This window comes from Arachis hypogaea, chromosome 3, assembly GCF_003086295.3.
Source record: "Arachis hypogaea cultivar Tifrunner chromosome 3, arahy.Tifrunner.gnm2.J5K5, whole genome shotgun sequence".
Lineage (NCBI taxonomy): Eukaryota > Viridiplantae > Streptophyta > Magnoliopsida > Fabales > Fabaceae > Arachis > Arachis hypogaea.
Window position 1 is genome coordinate 15,445,640 of NC_092038.1, and position 21,673 is coordinate 15,467,312.

The 21,673-nt window shown below is 34.8% G+C and overlaps 2 protein-coding genes and 1 non-coding gene across 3 annotated transcripts; 1 reads left to right on the plus strand and 2 right to left on the minus strand.

Moving 5' to 3' along the window:
- Positions 1 to 272: 272 nt before the first annotated feature.
- On the minus strand, positions 273 to 1,729 carry LOC112773333 (protein MAIN-LIKE 1-like). The gene is made up of 3 exons (XM_025818412.1): positions 1,601 to 1,729; positions 1,103 to 1,519; positions 273 to 710 (listed from the first exon to the last, which is right to left on the minus strand). The coding sequence occupies exons 1-3, from the start codon at positions 1,727 to 1,729 to the stop codon at positions 273 to 275; spliced, it is 984 nt and encodes a 327-aa protein (XP_025674197.1).
- Positions 1,730 to 9,222: 7,493 nt separating this feature from the next.
- LOC112789650 (uncharacterized) lies at positions 9,223 to 10,509 on the plus strand. Its single transcript, XM_029296182.2, has one exon. It carries the CDS (start codon positions 9,286 to 9,288, stop codon positions 10,231 to 10,233), a length of 948 nt encoding a protein of 315 aa, XP_029152015.1. The 5' UTR covers positions 9,223 to 9,285; the 3' UTR covers positions 10,234 to 10,509.
- A 6,130-nt stretch (positions 10,510 to 16,639) lies between these two features.
- Positions 16,640 to 16,743, minus strand: LOC112792847 (small nucleolar RNA R71). Its single transcript, XR_003197569.1, has one exon. It is a non-coding gene; the product is annotated as a small nucleolar RNA R71 (small nucleolar RNA).
- Between the last annotated feature and the right edge of the window lie 4,930 nt (positions 16,744 to 21,673).

Below are 21,673 nucleotides of genomic sequence, written 5' to 3' on the forward strand. Positions count from 1 at the left end.
AATTTCACCCCACCAGCCCCATCATGATCTCCAGCGTCGACATCCTCGTCATGGCCCCCGTCGTCGTCTACTCCAGCATGGACCCTGCGTCATCCACCACGTCCCCGTCGTCTGCCACCACCCCTCCCCCTAGCGTCTCCCTCTGCCATGGCCTAACCGAGCTACCTCCACTCACGCTGGCTCCTATGTGTCCCAACACGAGCTCTCCACTCAACGCGACGCCTATCTGGAACATCATCCACCTGATCCATGACAGGCACTCGTCCGACACCTCACTGTGTCGCCTCGACCAAAATAGGCACGGCTCTGGGATCACCGAGATATAGCTCATGTGACAGTAATCTCTTACTATGCTGACCCCACCAATCCAGAAAATCATGTGATGGACTTGGGTCTGGCACAACATCAAACCGAAGCACATGATCTGCCCGGCTCTCCCAATGAACGTGCCAGAACTGCAAGCTGTACGGAAACCAACGATCACCACCTCTACCATCCTTGGACATCAAGAATTCGATGTTGAGGGCGGGCTGGGGTCGGGACTGTACTCCACCAAACTGCGGTAGCACCCGATCTATCTGGTGCCACTCTATAACGGCAAAATATATCAGCACCGTCACAAACCTCCATAACGCCGTATGTAGAGGCTCTAATATCTCCGGATGCACAACATGATGAATGTCAAGGGAGTTGTACGGAATCCAAATAAACTGCGAACACAAACCATCAGCGTTTAGCCAAGAACACTTGCTAATATGAAAGAGTATATAATCAGAAGGAGTGGTTCATATACTTACATCCCCAGCCTATAAGAGGTCTCTTCTGAGCCTCCACATCTGCACTCGAGGTCCTTTCTCACTCGCTGTAGGATTGTGATCTGACCATCTGCAACCCACGCCCATGTTATCACGAAATGAAAATAACACCAAGTAATATAACAATATAAACGTAGATATAATAAAATAATAGTAGACGATAGAATATATTAACAATACCTCGAGGCCAAGGGCTAGCTGAACGTATCATACCCAGTTGACCTAAATCTAGGAAAGCGCCAGAAGATCCATGACTGAAGTAGCTATAACGGTCTGGCTAACTTCACCACATGTCTATTCGCCATGCAGCACATGCACCGATATAACCACGAGTGAGCAGCTGATCCCCAGCTATAGCCACCCATGTCCTCAAGCCTAGCTACGTATGGGAGCCACCTAATTTGAATGCGGTTGCTAGACTTATCGGCAAATAGCTGAGTCCCTAACAGCATCATGATATAGGCCCGGGCATACCTCCTAACTGTGGGCTCATCGGCTCCCTCAGGGAGCTCTCCAAAGGTCTCCTGGAACCAGTTGCAGTTCACTGCAAACTTTTGGATTTGGTTAACAGTAGGTAACACACCCAGCAACTCCTGAAACCACACCCAAGCTGGCCGACCACCGTGGATGTACGTTTGAAAATCTGTCAGGCAACCACTAACATAACGTCCATCGATCAACACGCCAAACTGGTATTCCACGTCCTGCAGTGTAATAGTGCACTCTCTGAACGGCATATGAAATGTGTGCGTCTCCGGACGCCAGCGCTCAATGATTGTACTGACCAGGGGCTCATCTAGTCTGAACCATCTCTCGTTTAGCTTACAAGATGGTATAAGCTGGCCATCTGCAAGTACGGAATGTACTTCTCGTTCAGACGCATACCCTGCTGTCGTCACATGCTCGAGATACATCGTTAGGGCTGCAAAGATAATGTACCAGAAAATAAAAATCACTTAAATCATTCACTAATAAAAGATCATTCACTAACAAAACCACTAACAAAATCACCAACAAAACCACTAGCAAAACCACTAACAAAACCACTAACAACACCACTAACAAAACCACTAAGAAAACCACTAATAAAACCACTAGCATCATTCACTAACAAAACTAACAAAATCACTTACAAAACCACTAACAAAGCCACTAACATCATTCACTAACAAAACCAATAACATCATTCACCCCCGAGACCATTAACAAAACCCCTAACAAAACTACTAACATCATTCATTATCAAAACCACTAACAAAACCGCTAAAATCATTCACTAACAATGCCACTAACATCATTAACTATCAAAACTACTAACAAAAAAAAATATATAAAAAATATAAAAAATAAGTTATTCAATCCTATTTTAAAAGAATAAGTTCGCACTAACCTCTTCGTTGATGACACCAGCTATATGGGCTACTCTATCCAAACGATAAAGTCGGTCCGGTCCCATCGGCTAAATATTCTGCTCAAGCCTTTGTTGGAATTATTCTGAGTCATTTTTTCTAGGATTTAGTGGGGTATGGATTTAGAATAGTGGTTCGAATGAAGTTAGTTTGAACTACTTATATAGGCAAAACAGGGAGTAATTCGAAACAGCCTGTTTCGAATTACTATGGGCACGACAAATTGACTAGTTCGAACCTAACCCATTCGAATGAGTGTGTGTGTAATTCGAATCAGCTTGATTCGAATTAGTGTGTGTAATTCGAATAAGGGTGATTCGAATTAATGCTTGAGTGTATGTAATTCGAATTGCACTAATTCAAACTATATAGAAAAGTGCTCTTGGTGAAATCTTGTAACGTTTTTTATTTTGGTGAAATCGTGTATGTCATTTGCCCTTTTTTTTAATTTGATTGTTTCTTTATTATTGTATGTTAATTTATTTAATTTGTGTTAAAGGGGCTTATGATGATGATCTTATTGTGTTAGTGTAAGGGTTAAGTGTTATATTTATTTCATATGTTCTTAAACTCTAGATACATATTTATGGTGGAGTAATTATTAAAAAAATTTGTTTAATATCTATTTTATATTTTATTTAAATGATAATAGTGAATAAATATTTTTTTTCAAATAAATAATGCATTTTTTTAAAAAAAATAAAGACTAAATAATTGTGAGATTAGAATATTCTATAAATGATGATAAATATCTCACCAATAGATCTATTATAAAAGAAATTTATAAGAATATTATGTTGTATTATATAATTTAGTTATATTTTTTTAATTTAGATTATTTAGAGTGACATATTTATGAAAAGTGTTATTCAATTTTTTAAAATTATTTAATTTAATAAATTACAACTAATTAATTAATTTGATTAAATATCTTACAATTTAATATAATTTAATTTATATAGATACATAATTTTTACTATTTATGTAATAAATTTTAGAGATAGTTTTTGCAATTTATAATTTATTTTTTTGTCTGCATATTATACTTTTAATAATAATTTTTTATTTAGGAATAGATTATATATTTTCTACTAATATTAATATTATATATATATATGATGAATATTTAACTTTATAATTTTAAACTATTATGTATACACTAATTAATATGATCTGATTTCTATTATTTGAGTATCAATAATGTCTTTATAAATTTTTTATTGCATAATTTATTCTGATAAAAAATAATAAAATTTGATTTATAAAAATTTAAATTTGAGCACTTATTATAGTTGAGTTCAAATTTTTATTTTATTATATTAGAAAAATATAAATTTTTTAATTAAATACTTATTTGATTATGATATAATATTATATATAACTTTATATTAGCAATTAAATTTTAGTTGTTACACAAATGTTATATTTTAGGTAATTGTATATTTTTTTATATTTTTAAAATTATTATACATTTTTAGGATCATTTAATTATATTTATTTTTTTAAAAGAATTGCTATTATGAGAAAGTAACTAATATGATATTTTAAAATTTAAAGAATAAAAAATACAAAATATTAATGCTTTGAATTTTTAAAGTATAAATCTTAAAGCAAATATATATGATTATGGTTAATGTCATAATTGAAGGCTTTTATTTTATTTCAATATTTGCAGAACATGTTTATCTTACTTAAATTTTATTTTTTTATTAATTGCTAATTTTTTTGGGTATATTTAACTGTCATTCATTTATATCAATTAAAATTTATAATTTAAACAAATAGTTGTGTCTAAGAAAATGAACAAAGAATATATTCTTTTAATAAAAAAATTATGTCGTTTTAATTTTGTTTTTTTTTGCATCATATCTTATATTTTTACTATAATAAAAAATTTATGTCGTTTTAATTTTTTTTGCATTATATCTTATATTTTTACTAGGATAATACTTAATTAATTATCATAATCACATTTAAAAATATCTAAATTATTTTCATATAATAAAAGTGATATGCTTCAAAAGATATTATACATAGAATCACTGATGTATCCTAATTTATATATACATAAATATATTTTTTGAATTTAGTAACCCTAATTTCTGTCTCTAATTTGAATCATTTCTTTTTCTTTTAGACTCATTTTTAGCTTCGGTTCTCTCTCTTTCTCTCACACACACATATTCTTTGCCTCTTAAGTCTGTTATTATATTGCTTAGTATTGTCTAAAAAATTTATGTTATGATATTATGTTGGAATAGGTTTTTATCTTTTTTTTTAGAATATTTTTTTTCATAATGAATATGATATGAATTGTATTAGATTATATTGAATTGATTATTTTATGGTTATTATAATATGTTCTTTTTTGTTATTTTTTTAACAATATCCAAAGAATATTTGTAGATACTCAGAAAAATTTGTGTTTCCTGAAGAGATAACTAAATAAGGACTTGCAAAGACGAAAATGGAACATGGACATTTTTTTTAATAGAAGTAAGGGATTGGAAAGGGGCTGGTCACACTATTTCTGAGTATTCATTATCGTACCTAATTAGCAACGGAGATCCAATCTGAACCCATTTAAAAGGGGATATGTGGATTCCATCTATATTGGGTCTTAAGGTAATAAACCTAAGTCGGATCTGAGGTCCTAACAATGGGTTTAGGTTGATCTTACTTTTTTTGAAGTCTTACTAGACCTAAATATATTTTGAAATAATATTTTGAGTCAATATTATAACAAATATTATACTATTAAATATTATAATATTTAGTATATGCAGAAATTTGATATATTTACAAGAGAATTTTTTTATTCAAATTAAAAAAATAATTAATTTTTTTTAGTTTTAAATATTATTTACTAATGTAATAAAAAAGTAAAAGTAACAATAATCCCTCGCATAATTAAAATAGATAATCCTAATATATATATGACACTACATATATTAAGAATTATTATATATGATAAATATTTTTTTATTTTTTGTAATGACTATTTATATGATTTATTGCATAAGTTTTCTTCTCTTAATATTTAATAAATTTAAAAGATCAGCTATTATTTATATTATTTAATATATAAAATAAGTAATTTAAGTCACCATCTAAAATAATAAGTATAAAAATATAAATACCTACTTATTTATTAGTATTAAAAAATATATAAATAGTATAAACTAATATTTTTTAGTAAAAAAATAATAATAAAGATTATTAATTAAGTTAATTATATAATTTAAAAATTATGAATAAAAGTTTAAATAATAATAAAAAATAAAATCACTATTTTCACAAACTACAACAGTTATAAAAGATTTTGACAATAAATCAACCTTCAATAAATTATACTTTAGTCCTGTCAAAAAATTAAATAATTAATACATTAGATATTTTTATTTACGTACTAATATATATTATTGATTATTAAGTTATAATTAGTTTTTAATCTAATTTTTGGTAATTAAAATTTAAATGATCGAAATCATTAAATTCTAAATATTTTGCACTTAATCAATTTTATTTTTTATTGAAATAAAAAAAAAGATGAGTTGTTAACCAATTTTAAATTTAAATTTGACTAAGAAAATAAAAAAATAGTTTTGAATTTTATTTCATTAACCATAATTAATTTTATGATAAGAAATTATTTTGTATTTCATATTGTAAGATAGTGTAGTCATTTACTATTTTCTAATGATTTATCAAATAAAATATTGTAAGAAGTTAGAAAAAATATATTTACCAATTCATAAAATACTAATTTATTTTTAATAAAATAAATTATATATTGAATAATAAAAGTTGTTTTTGATTTTTTTTCACACTAACTAATACTCAATGATGATGTTTTGTATATAAGTTTGAAAACTTGATAATTATGCCATAAAATATAATTGTTTTGACTTCAAGAATAAATATGATACTAACAAATAAAATTGTTTCGAGTAAATTTCAATAAAGATAAATCTCTATAAGTATTGCTATCAATAAAAAATTGTTTTACTTTAAAGACAAATACTATTTTTTTCTATGAATTTTCTAACTCGGCAGGTCGATGACTAATCCACCATGTATTGATGTTCTATTTATTCAGGGTTTGCCGTTAGCCAATTAATTAATATACACACAAAATGGGATTCAAACTCCAAATACTTAATTAAGCATAAAATATTTATAATAATTATAAAATATTTATAATAATAATTACTATATATTTTTTATTTAATTTTTTAATAAAAATTTTTATATAATTTTGTGTATTATCTTGTACAGGACACAGGAATATACACCAATTAATTAATATAAAATGTAGTTCAAAAATATTTGTCAACTAAATCTCTAGTAATTTTCTAGCGGAATTGAGTTTATAAAAAGTATTATCCTCAAAATAAATGAATAAAAATCTAGACATGTAAACGCCGGAAATTATTTTCTTTATGGATGCAGTGGTGGTGTATTGGTTGGATATTGGCCAAAGAGGAGAATTGCCAATGGGTGGAGCTCACCCTCAACACGCCTAGAACGTGGTGGCTGAGCGGGAGAGCGACGTGGTGGGGCGTGAAGCGCAGCAGGGTTTCGCGGAGTTCCAATGCTGCTGCTGCACCACGCGGGGGGCGTGTTGCAGGCCTGCCTGCATGCAGGGGACAACCCCCATCCCGAGAACCAGCACCAGTGTACCTCCTTCATGTATATATATGCACTCTTCGACTCTCTTCTTCTCCCATTCATCACACAGATGCTGAAGCCAAAAAATAAGAGAGAAGGAAAGAAAGAAGTGTGTCCGTGTTAGTGTGTAGGTTGTAGTGAGGAGAGTGTAGTGAGTAGTAGTGAGTTAAATTTATACGGCGAAAGAAAAAAATTATTAATTTAAGAGATTAAAAAAATGGTACGTAATTATATAGTACTCGAAGAACATATTATCAACTATTTGGATTATCCTATTTATGTAAGTTGATAAATTTTAATTTTTTCTGTATTTAAAGTTTATTTTATTTTTTATGTATTTATATTATTTATGCATATATATTTTGTAATGAGAATATTATTTTGTGTATTTTATAAATATTTTAAGAATATAACAATAATTTTTATAAAATAAACGTTAATAATAATAATAATATGTAATTTTTTAATAATTTTTTATAATTTTTGTTATTATGAATATATTCAAGAATAAAAAATATTTTGAATTTTTCAAATTATATATGTTGCGTATATTAATAAATAAATGTTATAATAAATTAAATATGTAAAATGTATAAAGTAGTATAATATATTGTTATTAAAAAATTGAAAAATAAATAATTTGATAAATAAAGATTATTAAATAATAGTGATAAATGCTATTTAATATTGTTATCGCATAAATTTTTTTTGTAAGGATTAAATATTTTATTCGACAAATAAATAAAGAATTTAAAATTTTAATAAATAAATAAATAAATAGATAAGTAATGTTAAATATTTTAATAAATAAGATATTAAAATAAATATGTGAATGTTTATTAAAATATTTATAAGGATTATTATTTAATTAATGTAACATATATCTTTGTTGATGCAGCCTAACAGGAATTTGTTGGTGCGTAAACTGGATCCGTCACAGACGTGGAATCCGATGGTGGAGAACTACTTACGCGCCACGAGATTCTACCACGTCTCTAGGATTGGAGTCATAAGAGGATTTCACCCCATGTTAGCTGCTCTGGTTGAAAGGTGGAGGCCAGAAACCCACACCTTTGTATTGTTGGTCGGTGAGGTTACAGTGACATTAAAGGATGTCGCTCATATATTCGGCCTATCCATTGATGGAGAGCCTGTCAGTGGATGGACAGATAGTAGTAGCGACTTTGTTCAAAGTCAGGGCATAACGATATTCGGTCGTGAGCCATCAGTCAGTCATAATTCGAAGTCCTATATAAAGTTGGGTTGGGTTCGACGTATCAGAGACGCAGAGCCATTGGACACTGAGGAGTCCATCAGAAGATACGTCAGATGTCAAATCTTCTGTTTGTTAGGGTCGACCCTATTCACGGACAATTCGACCGCATATACCCATGCGAAATATCTACCATTACTTCGCGATTTCGAGCGGATCCATACTTATAGTTGGGGGTCAACATGTCTCGCATATTTTGCATACTCGCTTCATTAGTGATCGGTATGGTATCAAAATGTATTAGACCATTAAAAACTACAACCGGATTCCGATACAGAATTCTGCTCACTCTCATTAACGTACCATTCTCCATGCTTTGACAGAGGCCGTTCTGCAGCTCCATTAATGTCATCGTGCGTGGAATCACAAACGAAAACGGATTCTGGGACACAAACCTCACTCCCTCATGAGTATTATGTAGTATCTCACCGTTTCAATACACCACCAAATTTGCGGTACCCTCCATTACACTAACAACAACCTCAAAGAACACTCAAAACACACTCAAATCTTATTCAGTATGCAAAATACTATCGAGCTCTACCTTATATAGAGGGTTGCCATTAACACGCCCCCACGTGCTACCTGCCTAAGCCAATCACGCTTTGACACGTGTCAGAACGTCCCCGCGTGCTGACTCAGCACGTCCCCCACGTGCTGCATACTTGGACCAATCAATCTTCGCTACGTCAGCACACTCCCTGCGTGCTGACTCATCATGCCTGCCAAGTTCTGCCCCTCCTAGCCAACCATCCTTTGCCACGTCAGCATGTCCTCTGCATGCTGACTAAACACACCCCTATGTGCTGCCTAGTTGGCTCACCCACATCATGCCATCTAACTTCCATGCCCCCACGTGATTCAGGCAATACGTCCTCTGCCTGTTGTGCTTCCATCTGATACGTTTATCTATCTATAATACATACAGCGTGTTGTACTTCTATCTGACACATCCACTTATGTGTAATACACACAATACACACTGTGTCTCCATTTTCTAACAATACACCACGATATTTTCCATATCTAAATTATTCGGCCTATAAACGCAGTAGCAAATTTCTCTTAGTTGGGACTTGGGAGGTGGCTGTTATTTAGAATTCGGAAGGAATCAACAATGTTGTATGCAACAAGGTTTAGAGTTTCTGTTCGTCAAATCCCTAATTTTGTTCCACTCTCCACTCTCCCTCCCTTCCCTTCATCTTTCTGTTCATGGACAAGCCTTCACTTTCATTCTGAGCCTCCATCCCTTCGTGAAGTTGACGATGCTGTTGATTCCTTCACTCGCATGCTCTCTATGCGTCGTACTCCTCCCATCATCCAATTTAACAAGATTTTGGGATCCCTTGCCAAGATGAAGCATTTCCACGCCGCCATTTCCCTTTTCCAACAATTGCAAGCCACAGGAATTGCACCCAACATAGTCACTTTGAATATCTTAATCAATTGTTGCTGCGGCATGGGTCGGATCACTCTCGCTTTCTCTGTATTCGCCAAGATTCTCAAGATGAGCTTTCAGCCTGATACCATAACATTGAATACACTCACTAAAGGTCTCTGTCTCTCTGGTAAGCTTGAAAAAGCACAGCACCTTCACAACACAATGCTGGCTCAAGGATTTCAGTTTGATAAAGTTACTTATGGGACGTTGATCAATGGGCTCTGTAAGATCGGACACACATCAGCTGCTGTTCAAGTGTTGAGAAAGATCCCACGGCATGGAATTGTTCTTAGTGTCGTCATGTACAGTGCAATTATTGATAGCCTCTGTAAGGTTACACTTATAAATGATGCTTTTCATTTATACTATGAAATGCTTGCTAAAGGAATTTATCCTAATGTTATCACGTACAACACAATAATTTATGGATTGTGCCTTGCGGGTCAACTAAAGGAAGCAATTGATTTACTAAATCATATGATGTTGAAAAACATTACTCCAAATCTTTGTACCTATAGTACTTTAATTGATGGACTATGCAAGGAAGGAAAGATCAAAGATGCTAAGAGTGTGTTGGCTGTAATGACAAAAAGATGGTGTGAAACCAGATGTGGTTACTTATAACAGCTTAATGGATGGATATTGTTTGGTTAATCAGGTAAATAAGGCAAAATATGTATTCAACACAATGGCCGAGAGTAGAGCGTTTCCTAATGTTCGGAGTTACAATATCATGATTAATGGCTTTTGCAAAAGTAAAATGATTGATGATGCCTTGAATCTCTTCGAAGAGATGCAACGCAAGAACTTGGTTCCTGACACGGTAACTTAAAATACTCTAGTTGATGGCTTGGGAAAATCAAGGAGAATCCTTTGTGCCTTGGAGCTTCTTGAAAAGATGCATGATCGAGGTCAACCCGCTAATATAGTCACTTACAGTTCCTTGCTGGATGCTTTGTTCAATATGAAACAATATGACAAGGCACTTATGTTATTCAATCAAATGAAAGAGAGTGACATTGATCTAGATATATATACATACAATATACTTATAGATGGCCTGAGCAAAAGTGGAAGATTCAAAAATGCAAGAGAGATTTTTCAAGATCTTTCTGTTAAAGGCTATTGTCCAAATGTGAGGACATACACTATTATGATCAATGGGCTTTGCAAAGAGGGACTGCTTCATGAAGCATTGGCTTTCTTGTCAAAAATGGAAAACAATGGTTGCTTACCAAATGCTGTGACTTACGAAATAATCATTCGTGCTCTGTTTGAAAAAGGTGAAAATGATAAGGCGGAGAAACTTCTTCGTGAAATGATATCTAGAGGCCTATTGCAAGGATAAAGGTTGGTGAGATTCTTCTTGTTAGACATCACAAAATGTTGTTTGTATCTCTTTCTTTTTAACTTGTGTTTTGTTACCATCTTCTCTATCATCTTTCCATTCCATACTAATGCTTTTAGATCTTCGCATGATTGTGTTTCTTTATTCTGCTTTACCCACACCTAATGCTTTTAGATCTTCACATGATTGTGTTTCTTTATTCTGCTTTACCCACACCTAAGTGTTTTCTTTGTCGTTGCTTATTTTATGGCATTTTTGGTGACTAGATGGCTGTTATATATGGCTTGTGGGATCTATCATTATTTCCTTTTTTGTTTTTGTAATTATATATGTGCATTGATGTTAATTTATTCCTAAGCTGAAATGGTTGTGATCTTCATTACTCAAAGGGAATCCTTGTTAGTTGTGAAGCTTCCCTGCACTCTTATTGTCTTTCGATCTTTTCATTTCCCCCGTATTTAAAGTAAACTCCCCCATATTTATTGTCTTTCGGGAAATGATTGCTAGAGGCTTATTAAATGGTTTATAGAAGGTAAGACACATCAACTTAAATTAATAATTTTTCTATTATTGTTGAAATTATTACAGAACTTGGTAAATTTTGTGGCAATTGGATTGGAAGATTTGGGAATCATCATGAACTCAATAGCAGCGGTTTTGGTTATCTCATTATTATGAATGAATTTTGAACTTTTGTTATTGGGTGACTTTTGAGTCTCTCTTTGTTGCCATGGCTATAATGCATCCTGTTTTGGTAGATATTCTTTGTTGTAACTGATTCGTTAGTGCTTAAGATTTCTTAATAGTAACCTAGAGCTCATGATTGGTGTGATGAGCAACTGTGCTTTATTTGATTGAATTTTCCTAGGAAAAGATATGTAGTGCCAAGAGCCTAAGATTAATGACATAGGTATATGATTTTCACTGCTATCTTTAAAACAAATTCATCTGCCAAATGCATGACCCCACTTTTTTGTTAACTATTTTTGATGTTTTGCTATTTCTTACAATCTGATGACAGCTGAAGAAATCTGTATGTTAAAGTATGTTATCACACAATGTGAATTTGGTTAATATGGTTTAAATATGAAGTATCTTAAAATTTCATTACTTGTTGAAATCCTATATAGGGATTATTGCATTGACTTTGTTTAAACATGTTGAAAAAGCTTTTATTATTAAAACATGGTTTGGAGTTTTGTTGTTTGTTATTAGCTACACCTGTCTTAAAAGATCTGGTGATTCTAATTCCAATTACAATTGTTTTTACACCTATTTCTTTGGTTTTTCTAAATCTTCTTTGCATTGTGATGGCTGAGGTTAGGATAAAGAATTAAAAGTGAAACAATGTTGTACAATTTGAGGTTGCATTTTTTTAGAATTTCTTTGAATGTTAGTACAATTTCTTTTGGGATCAAAAGTTGAACTATGATATAGTCTCGTTGCTGATTAACGTATTTTATCAAACTGATTTTGACCTTGTATTGGTAGTTGAGTATTTTGGATTCTTGACATGGATTTTCATCTTTGTTCCACGAGTAATACCGATCTACCTTACTGATTCCTAGGTACACTGAAGCATGTTAAGTTGCAGCATGGGGCAGACAAAAATTGAACTTCTCCAGTATGAATTTTCTTTATACTTGGATTTCAATTTTTCTCCTTAATAAATTGAGACACTCGAATTAATATTTTCTAAGCTTATTTGGTTTCTAGTAGAACCATACTCATTGGATTTTAAGCTTCAAAATCAGTTTTAGATGGAAGTGACTATAGTTGCTTTCACAAAAATCACTCTTCAGACTGCATTAGTGATGAGCGGATAATTTATACGCTTTTTGGCATTGTTTTTAGGTAGTTTTTAGTAAGTTTGAGCTACTTTTAGGGATGTTTTCATTAGTTTTTATGTTAAATTCATATTTCTGGACTTTACTATGAGTTTGTGTGTTTTTCTGTGATTTCAGGTAAATTCTGGCTGAAATTGAGGGACTTGAGCAAAACTCTGAAGAAGGCTGACAAAAGGACTGCTGATGCTATTGGAATCTGACCTCCCTGCACTCGAAATGGATTTTCTGGAGCTACAAAACTCCAATTGGCGCGCTCTCAACGGCGTTGGAAAGTAGACATCCATAGCTTTCCAGCAATATATAATAGTCCATACTTTATTCGGAAATTGACGACGTAACTTGGCGTTGAACGCCAAGTACATGCTGCTGTCTGGAGTTAAACGCCAGAAAAACGTCATGATCCGGAGTTGAACGCCCAAAACACGTCATAACTCGGAGTTCAACTCCAAGAGAAGCCTCAGCTCGTGGATTGATCAAGCTCAGCCCAAACATACACCAAGTGGGCCCCGGAAGTGGATTTATGCATCAATAACCTACTCATGTAAACCCTAGGAGCTAGTTTATTATAAATAGAACATTTAACTATTGTATTAGAGTCTTTGATCATTCGGTCTTGTGACCACATGGGGGCTGGCCATTCGGCCATGCCTGAACCTTTTGCTTATGTATTTTCAACGGTGGAGTTTCTGCACACCATAGACTAAGGGTGTGGAGCTCTGCTGTACCTCAAGTATTAATGCAATTCTATTTTCTTTTATTCAAATCTCTCTTATTCTTATTCCAAGATATTCATTCGTACCCAAGAACATGATGAATGTGATGATTATGTGACGCTCATTATCATTCTCACTTATGAACGCGCGTGATTGACAACCACTTCCGTTCTACATGCAACAGAGCTTGAATGTGTATCTCTTAGATTCCCCAACAGAATCTTCGTGGTATAAGCTAGATAGATGGCGGCATTTATGAGGATCCGGAAAGTCTCACCTTGTCTGTGGTATTCCGAGTAGGATCCTGGGAATCCGAAAAGTCTAACCTTGTCTGTGGTATTCCGAGTAGGATTCCGGTAATGAATGACTGTGACGTGCTTCAGACTCGCGAGTGCTGGGCGTTAGTGACAGATGCAAAAGGATCAAGGGATTCTATTCCAGTAGGAGCGGGAACCAACCAGTGATTAGCCGTGCTGTGACAGAGCGCGTGAGCGTAGTTTTCACTGCGAGGATGGGATGTAGCCATCAACCATGGGTGATGCCTCCAGACGATTAGCCATGCGAGTGACAGCCGCAGAGGACCATTTTCCCGAGAGGATTGAAAGTAGCCACGGCTGATGGTGAACCCCTATACACAGCTTGCCATGGAAAGGAGTAAGAAGGATTGAGTTGAAGCAGTGGGAAAGCAGGCGTTCTTGAGCCATACAGTATCTCCATTCGCTTATCTGAAATTTCCACCAATGAATCCGCATAAGTATTTCTATCCTTTTTATTATTTTCTATTTTCTTATTTCTATTTTCGAAAACCCATAAACCCATTTAATCTGCCTAACTGAGATTTACAAGGTGATCATAGCTTGCTTCATACCAACAATCTCTGTGGGATCGACCCTTACTCGCGTAAGGTTTATTACTTGGACGACCCAGTACACTTGCTGGTTAGTTGAACGGAGTTGTGTCCACTCGTGCCAATTTCTAAATTCCATAATTTTACAATGAATGCAACTCAAAGAATAGTGATCACAATTTCGTCCACCAAGTTTTTGGCGCCGTTGCCGGGGATTGTTCGAGTATGGACAACTGACGGTTCATCTTGTTGCTCAGATTAGGTAATTTTCTTTTCAAAAATCTTTTTCAAAAATTTTTTTTCTTTTTTGTTTTTCCAAAAATATTTTCGAAAATAATAATAATAAAAAAAATACAAAAAAATCATAAAATCATAAAAATCAAAAATATTTTGTGTTTCTTGTTTGAGTCTTGAGTTAATTTTTAAGTTTGGTGTCAATTGCATGTTTTTAAAATTTTTCTTGCATTTTTTCGAAAATCTCATGCATTCATAGTGTTCTTCATGATCTTCAAGATGTTCTTGACAAGTTTTCTTGTTTGATCTTGATGATTTCTTGTTTTGTGTCTTTTGTTGTTTTTCATGTGCATTTTTGCATTCATATTTTTCATGCATTAAAGATCTCTAAGTTTGGTGTCTTGCATGTTTTCTTTGCATAAAAAATTTTTCAAAAATATGTTCTTGATGTTCATCATGAACTTCAAAGTGTTCTTGGTGTTCATCTTGACATTCATAGCATTCTTGCATGCATTCATTGTTTTGATCTAAAAATTTCATGCATTGAGTATTTTTGTTGTTTTTCTCTCTCATAATTAAAAATTCTAAAATCAAAAAAATATCTTTTCCTTATTTTCCTCCAAAATTTTGAAATTTTGGGTTGACTTAGTCAAAAATTTTTCAAAATTAGTTGTTTCTCACAAGTCAAGTCAAAATTTCAATTTTAAAAATCTTATCTTTTCAAAATCTTTTTCAAAAATCATATCTTTTTCATTTTTTTATATAATTTCCGAAAATTTTAAAAAAATCTTTTTCAAAATATTTTCAAAATCTTTTTCTTATCTTTTATATCATATTTTCGAAAATTAGCTAACAATTAATGTGATTGGTTCAAAAATTTGAAGTTTGTTACTTTCTTGTTAAGAAAGGTTCAATCTTTAAATTCTAGAGTCTTATCTTGTAGTTTCTTGTTAGTTAAATAATTTCTAAAATTAAATCTTTTTCAAATATCTTTTTCAAATATATCTTTTTATCTTTTATCTTATCTTTTTCAAAAATTTTATCTTTTTCAAAATTTGATTTCAAAATATCTTATCTAACTTCTTATCTTCTTATCTTTTTAAATTTTGATTTCAAATCTTTTTCAATCAACTAACTAACTTTTTGTTTGTTTCTTATCTTTTTCAAAACCACCTAACTACTTTTCCCTCTCTAATTTTCGAAAATTCTCCCTCTCTTTTTCAAAAATTCTTTTTGTTTTAAATTTTAATTTTAATTATATTTTGTCTTTGATTTTCGAAAATTACTAACCTCTTTTTCAAAAATTATTTTCGAAATTTCTCTTCTCTTCTCTTCTTCTATTTAATTATTTAATTACTAACACTTCTCTTCACCTCTCTTCATCCAAAAATCCGAATCTTCATCTCCATTCTTCTACCCCTTTCTTCTTCTACTAACATAAAGGAATCTCTATACTGTGACATAGAGGATTCCTCTTTCTTTTCTTGTTTTTCTTCTCTTTCATATGAGCAGGAACAGGGAAAAAGGCACTCTTGTTGAAATTGATCCAGAACCTGAAAGGACTCTGAAGAGAAAATTAAGAGAAGCTAAATTACAACAATCCAGAAACAACCTCTCAGAAATTTTCGAACAAGAGAAGGACATGGCAGCCGAAAATAATAATAATAATACAAGGAGAATGCTTGGTGACTTCACAAAGCCAACGTCCAAGTTTGATGGAAGAAGCATCTCCATTCCTGCCATTGGAGCCAATAACTTTGAGCTTAAGCCTCAACTAGTTGCATTAATGCAACAAAACTGCAAGTTTTATGGACTTCCATCTGAAGATCCTTATCAGTTTTTAACTGAGTTCTTGCAGATCTGTGAGACTGTAAAGACGAATGGAGTTGATCCTGAAGTCTACAGACTCATGCTTTTCCCTTTTGCTGTAAGAGACAGAGCTAGAATATGGTTGGATTCACAACCTAAGGATAGCCTGGACTCCTGGGATAAGCTGGTCACTGCCTTCTTGGATAAATTCTTTCCTTCTCAAAAGCTGAGCAAGCTGAGAGTGGATGTTCAAACCTTCAAACAAAAAGATGGTGAATCCCTCTATGAAGCTTGGGAAAGATACAAGCAGTTGACCAAAAGATGTCCATCTGACATGTTTTCATAATGGACCCTATTAGATATATTCTATTATGGTCTCTCTGAATTTTCGAAAATGTCATTGGACCATTCTGCAGGTGGATCTATTCACCTGAAGAAAACGCCTGAAGAGGCTCAAGAACTCATTGACATGGTTGCAAACAACCAATTCATGTATACCTCTGAGAGGAATTCCGTGAATAATGGGATACCTCAGAAGAAAGGAGTTCTTGAAATTGATGCTCTGAATGCCATATTGGCTCAGAACAAAATGTTGACTCAACAGGTCAACATAATCTCTCAAAATCTGAATGGATTGCAACATGCATCCAATAGTGCTAGAGAGGTAGCTTCTAAAGAAGCTTATGATCCTGAAAACCCTGCCATGGCAGAGGTTAATTACATGGGTGAACCCTATGGAAACACCTATAACCCATCATGGAGAAATCATCCAAATTTCTCCTGGAAGGATCAACAACAAGGCTTTAACAATGGTGGACGCAATAGGCTGAGCAATAGTAAGCCATATCCATCATCTTCTCAGCAACAGACAGAGAATTCAGAACAAAACACTTCTAATCTAGCCAATATAGTCTCTGACCTGTCAAAGGCCACTTTCAGTTTCATGAATGAAACAAGATCTTCCATTAGAAATCTGGAGGCACAAGTGGGCCAGCTGAGTAAGAAAGTCATTGAAACTCCTCCCAGTATTCTCCCAAGCAATACAGAAGAGAATCCAAAAGGAGAGTGCAAGGCCATTGATTTAATCAATATGGCCGAATGCACAAGGGAGGAGGAGGACGAAAATCCTAGTGAGGAAGACCTCCTGGGACATCCCTCAAGCAAGAAGGAGTTTCCTATTAAGGATCCAGAGGAATCTGAGGCTCATACAGAGACCATAGAGATTCCATTAAATCTCCTTCTGCCATTCATGAGCTCTGAAGACTATTCTTCCTCTGAAGAGGATGAAGATGTGACTGGAGAGCAATTTGCTCAATATCTAGGAGCTATCATGAAGCTGAATGCCAAGTTGTTTGGTAATGAGACTTGGGAAAGTGAACCTCCCTTGCTCATTAATGAACTGGATACTTGGATTCAGAAAACTCTACCTCAAAAGAAACATGATCCTGGCAAGTTCTTAATACCTTGCACCATTGGCACCATGAGCTTTGAAAAAGCTCTATGTGATCTAGGGTCAGGGATAAATCTTATGCCACTCTCTGTAATGGAGAAGCTAGGGATCATTGAGGTACAACTTGCCTTGTTCTCATTGCAATTGGCAGATAAATCAATGAGACAAGCTTATGGAATAGTAGAGGATGTGCTAGTAAAGGTTGAAGGCCTTTACATCCCTGCTGATTTCATAATCTTAGACACTAGGAAGGAAGAGGATGATTGCATCATCCTTGGAAGACCTTTCCTAGCCACAGCAGGAGCTGTGATAGATGTCAACAGAGGCGAATTAGTCCTTCAATTGAATGGGGACTACCTTGTGTTTAAGGCACATGGCCATCCCTCTGTGACAAAAGAGAGTAAGCAGGAAGAACTTCTCTCAGTTCAAAGTCAAGAAGAGCCCACACAGTCAAACTCTAAGTTTGGTGTTGTGAAGCCACAACCAAACTCTAAGTTTGGTATTAAAACCCATATCCAAACTCTAAGTTTGGTGTTGGGACTACACACTACAATTGACCTGATCACCTTGTGGCTCCATGAGAGCCACTGTCAAGCTATTGACATTAAAGAAGCGCTTGTTGGGAGGCAACCCAATTTTAATTATCTAATTTTTATTTTATTGTTATTTTGTGTTTTATTAGGTACATGATCATGAGGAGTCACGAAAAAAAATCAAAAAAATTAAAAACAGAGTCAAAAACAGAAGAAAAAAATTTTCACCCTGGAGGACGCACAGGCTGGCGTTCAACGCCAGTAAGATGCATCTGGCTGGCGTTCAACGCCAGAACAGAGCACCATTCTGGCGCTGAACGCCAGAAACAAGCAACATCCCGGCGCTGAACGCCAGGAATGTGCCTAGAGGAGACAAACTGGCGCTGAACGCCAGTTACAAGCATGAAACTGGCGTTCAACGCCAGAAACATGCTTTACATAGGCGTTGAACGCCCAGAACGTGCACCAATGGGCGTTTAAATGCCAGAATGATGCATGAAGGCATTTTACATGCCTATTTGGTGAAGGAATGATATTTCTTTACACCTCAGGATCCTGTGGACCCCACAGGATCACCTCAGGATCTGTGGACCCCACAGGATCCCCACCTACCATATTCCCACCTTACCTTTTAATCCTAATCACACTCTCCTAATCCTAAATCTCATTTTCCTACTCCCCATGTCACACTTCCCAACACCCATCACCAATCACCTCAATTCCTCTTCCCAATTACCCCATTCACCATTCACATCAACCCACTCATCCCCATAAACCCCACCTACCCTCATACAATTCAAATTCAATTTCCCACCCATTCCCACCCAAAATAGCCGAACACCCCCCCTCCCCTCTCCCTATAAATACCCTTCCATTCTACTTCATTTTCACACAACACAACCCCTTCTTCTCCCACATAGCCGAACCTACTTCTTCCCCTCTCTCCCATATTCTCTTCTTCTTCTTCTTCTCTTCTTTTCTTTCTTGCTCGAGGGCGAGCAATATTTTAAGTTTGGTGTGGTAAAAGCATAAGCTTTTTGTTTTTCCATTACCATCAATGGCACCTAAGGCCGGAGCATCCTCTAAAAAAGGGAAAGGGAAGACAAAAGCTTCCACCTCTGAGTCATGGGAGATGGAAAGATTCATCTCCAAGAGCCATCAAGACCACTTCTATGATGTTGTGGCAAAGAAGAAGGTGATCCCCGAGGTCCCTTTCAAGCTCAGAAAGAATGAGTATCCGGAAATTCGACATGAAATCCAAAGAAGAGGTTGGGAAGTCCTAACCAACCCCATGCAACAAGTCGGAATATTGATGGTTCAAGAGTTCTATGCCAATGCATGGATCACTAGGAACCATGATCAAAGTATGAACCCGAATCTAAAGAACTATCTCACAATGGTTCGGGGGAAATACTTAGATTTTAGTCCGGAAAATGTGAGGTTGGCGTTTCACTTGCCCATGATGCAAGGAGATGAACGCCCCTACACTAGAAGGGTCAACTTTAACCAAAGGTTGGACCAAGTCCTTATGGACATATGTGTGGAAGGAGCTCAGTGGAGAATAGACTCCAAAGGCAAGCCAGTTCAACTAAGAAGACTGGATCTCAAGCCTGTGGCTAGAGGATGGTTGGAGTTCATTCAATGCTCTATCATTCCTACTAGCAACCGATCTGAAGTTACTGTGGATCGGGCCATCATGATCCATAGCATCATGATTGGAGAGGAAGTAGAAGTTCATGAGGTCATCTCCAATGAACTCTACAAAATAGCCGACAAGCCCTCACCCATGGCACGGCTAGCCTTCCCTCACCTTATATGCCATCTATGTTACTCAGCTGGAGTTATCATAGAAGGAGATACCCCCATTGAAGAGGATAAGCCCATCACCAAGAAGAGGATGGAGCAAGCAAGAGAAACCATGCACGGTTCTCAAGAAGTGCATGAGGAAGCTCATCATCAACAAATTCCTGAGATGCCTCAAGGAATGCATTTTCCTCCCAACAACTATTGGGAGCAACTCAACACCTCCTTAGAAGATTTGAGCCACAATATGGAACAATTAAGGGTGGAACATCATGAGCACTCCATCATTCTCCAAGAAATAAGAGAAGATCAAAGAGCAATGAGGGAGGAGCAACAAAGGCAAGGAAGGGACATAGAAGAGCTTAAGGACATTGTTGGTCCTTCAAAGAAGAAGACACCACTAAAGGTGGATTCATTCCTTGTTCTTTATTTCTTTCTGTTTTCGGTTTTTAATATTGTGTTTATCTATGTTTTGTGTCTCTACTTCATGATCATTAGTATGTAACCATGCCTTAAAGCTATGAATAAAATCCATTAATCCTTCACCTCTCTTAAATGAAAAATGTTTTAATTCAAAAGAACAAGAAGTACATGAATTTCGAATTCATCATTGAATTTAATTTAATTATATTGATGTGGTGACAATACTTTTTGTTTTCTGAATGAATGCTTGAACAGTGCATATTTTTGATCTTGTTGTTTATGAGTGTTAAAAATTGTTGGCTCTTGAAAGAATGATGAACAAAGAGAAATGTTATTGATGATTTGAAAAAAATCATGAAATTGATTCTTGAAGCAAGAGAAAGCAGTGAAAAAGGAAGCTTGCGAAAAAAAATGGCGAAAAAAATATAGAAAGAAAAAGAAGGAGCAGTAGAAAAAGCCAATAGCCCTTAAAACCAAAAGGCAAGGGTAGAAAGGATCCAAGGCTTTGAGCATCAATGGATAGGAGGGCCCAAGGAAATTAAACCCAGGCCTAAGCGGCTAAATCAAGCTATCCCTAACCATGTGCTTGTGTCATGAAGGTCCAAGTGAAAAGCTTGAGACTGAGTGGTTAAAGTCGTGATCCAAAGCAAAAGAGTGTGCTTAAGAGCTCTGGACACCACTAACTGGGGACTCTAGCAAAGCTGAGTCACAATCTGAAAAGGTTCACCCAGTTATGTGTCTGTGGCATTCATGTATCCGGTGGTAATACTGGAAAACAAAGTGCTTAGGGCCACGGCCAAGACTCATAAGTAGCTGTGTTCAAGAATCAACATGCTTAACTAGGAAAGTCAATAACACTATCCAAAATTCTAAGTTCCCAGAGACGCCAATCACTCTAAACTACAAAGGAAAAAGTGAGATGCCAAAACTGTTCAGAAGCAAAAAGCTACAAGTCCCGCTCATCTAATTATAATTAATATTCATTGATATTTTAGAATTTATAGTATATTCTCTTCTTTTTATCCTAATTGATTTTCAGTTGCTTGGGGACAAGCAA